Genomic DNA, 1,832 nt, shown 5'->3' with positions numbered 1-1,832 from the left:
TCATGAATAGTCAATTTGAGAATTCATCACCATAATTAATATTCATTGACACAAAATTTGACCGGATCAAATTCAGCGTGCGGCACATTTGAACTCTGGACTCTCTTGCACACACACAAGGAACCACTCAGGAGTTTCCAGATGCCGAGTTCCCGGCGCGGCGCACACGGCACACCGAGGCTGAGAAGGGGGGGGGGGGGGGTTGGGGGGGGAAGGAATGGGATCGTTTTGTTTCACTCAGTATTACATTTCCACCAAAAGAAAAAAAAAAAAGAAAAGAAAGAAAACATACGTACAAAATGCTAACGAAGCTAAAGTGACCTGTGGAGACAGCGGACGCCGGCAGGGCGCAGCGGCACGGCGGGGCACAGGAACGCCAAGCAGCCCCACGCGCGGCGGCGGCGGCGGCGGGCTCAGCTGTGCCGCGCCGCGCGTTGCCCTTTCAATCGGGGTATAAAAGGAAGCCAGAGAAAGTGCTGTACTTGTTGTTGTTGCCGCCGTGCGCCTTGCCGCCGTCCAGCTTGACGTACACCTCGTCGCCGGAGTCCAGGTGCAGCACCACGCTGTTGCTGGCATAGTCGTAGTTCTGGTCGGCGTCCTGGGCGATGGCGCTGGCCCGCACCTGCCGGCAGAGCCGCGGCGCATCAGACCCGCCGCCGCCGCCGCCTCCCTGCCCCGCTGCCCGCCGCCCCGACGGCGCGGGCGCCCCGCCTGCCCGTGCTGCCCCCCGCCGCGCGGCTCCGCGGGGAGGCAAAGGAGCACCCGGGGGGGCTGGGGGGGTTCCCCCCCCCCCTTGCCCCCAAAGCGGCGGAGGGGAGGGCGAGCCCCGACGGCACCCACCTGCCCGTTCTTGCAGAGGTCGGCCCACATGCTGGTGCCGTCGCCGCCGCGCATGAGGATATGGTAGGTGAAGAAGTAGATGCCGCGCACCTGGCAGGTGAACTTGCCGCTGGCCGGGTCGTAGTGGTTGCCTAGGTTGGTGACCACGTCGTCGAACTTGAGCACCTCGTAGCCCTCGTGGGGGCTCTTCAGCCCCACGTAGAAGGCGATGCGCGGCCCGCTGAAGGCGGCGCTCAGCCCGCCCGCCACCTCGCCGCCCGCCGCCGCCCCGCCGCCGCTCCCGCCGCCGCCGCCGCCCGCCCCCGCCAGCGCCAGCCCCGGCAGCCCCGGCTTGCCCGAGTCGCCGCGCTCCCCCGGCGGCCCCCTAGGGCCCGGCGGGCCCGGCTCGCCCGGGGGGCCGCGGGGGCCCGGCTTGCCCGGCCGGCCCGGCTCCCCCTTGGGTCCCTGGATGAAGGGCGGCGGGGGGTTGGCGCCCAGGTCCTGCAGGGCCTCCACGGCGGCGGTGCTGCCGGGGCCGGGCGGCCGCCCGCCGCTGTAGGGGTCGCAGATCATGCGGCAGGTGCCCATCATCTCGTAGTGGGCGCCGCTCTCGGCGGGCGCCTGCAGCAGCAGCAGGGGCACGGCGATGAGCAGGGCGAGAGCCATGGCCAGGGCGAGCCCGGCGGCGGCCAGCAGCCGCCTCCTCCGCTGCCAGAGCCGCGCGGCGAGCGCGAGCAGGTCCTCCTTGCCGTGCGAGGTAATGGTGGCTCGCTGGCCGGCCGCTCCCTGCAGGGGACGGCAAGAAAAGGCGGTGAGCCCCCCGCCGGCGGCGCCTCCCCGCCCGGCCCCCGCCTCAGCCCGCCCGGCGGGCGGCCGCGCGCCCCGCCATGGCAGCCGCCGAGACGAGGCGCCGGCCGCCCCGCGCGCGCCCCGCCGAGGGGGCACCGAGCCCCGGCGGCGGCGGGGGCCGGGCCAGCGCGGGGGCGTCGCGGCGCCGAGCGGGAGCCCGCCTC

General features: G+C 72.0%; 1 protein-coding gene across 1 annotated transcript; it reads right to left on the bottom strand.

Annotated features, from left to right (window-relative positions):
- Nucleotides 1-211: 211 nt before the first annotated feature.
- On the bottom strand, nt 212-1,485 carry C1QL2 (complement C1q like 2). The gene is made up of 2 exons (XM_067298587.1): nt 841-1,485; nt 212-622 (listed from the first exon to the last, which is right to left on the bottom strand). Exons 1-2 carry the CDS (start codon nt 1,483-1,485, stop codon nt 443-445), a joined length of 825 nt encoding a protein of 274 aa, XP_067154688.1. The 3' UTR covers nt 212-442.
- Nucleotides 1,486-1,832: the final 347 nt, after the last annotated feature.

The sequence above is a fragment of the Apteryx mantelli genome, chromosome 6 (genome assembly GCF_036417845.1).
Source record: "Apteryx mantelli isolate bAptMan1 chromosome 6, bAptMan1.hap1, whole genome shotgun sequence".
NCBI classification, from domain to species: domain Eukaryota; kingdom Metazoa; phylum Chordata; class Aves; order Apterygiformes; family Apterygidae; genus Apteryx; species Apteryx mantelli.
The sequence above is the reverse complement of the archived record's forward strand: the minus strand, read 5'-3'. Positions and strand labels throughout refer to the sequence as shown.

Excerpts from the sequence above, each read along its gene's own strand:
- C1QL2 (XM_067298587.1), bottom strand. The coding sequence starts at position 1,485 with ATGGCTCTCGCCCTGCTCATCGCCGTGCCCCTGCTGCTGCTGCAGGCG. Across the intron at positions 623-840 it reads ACCTCTGCAAGAACGGGCAG|GTGCGGGCCAGCGCCATCGC; the intron begins GTGGGTGCCGTC and ends CTCTGCCGGCAG.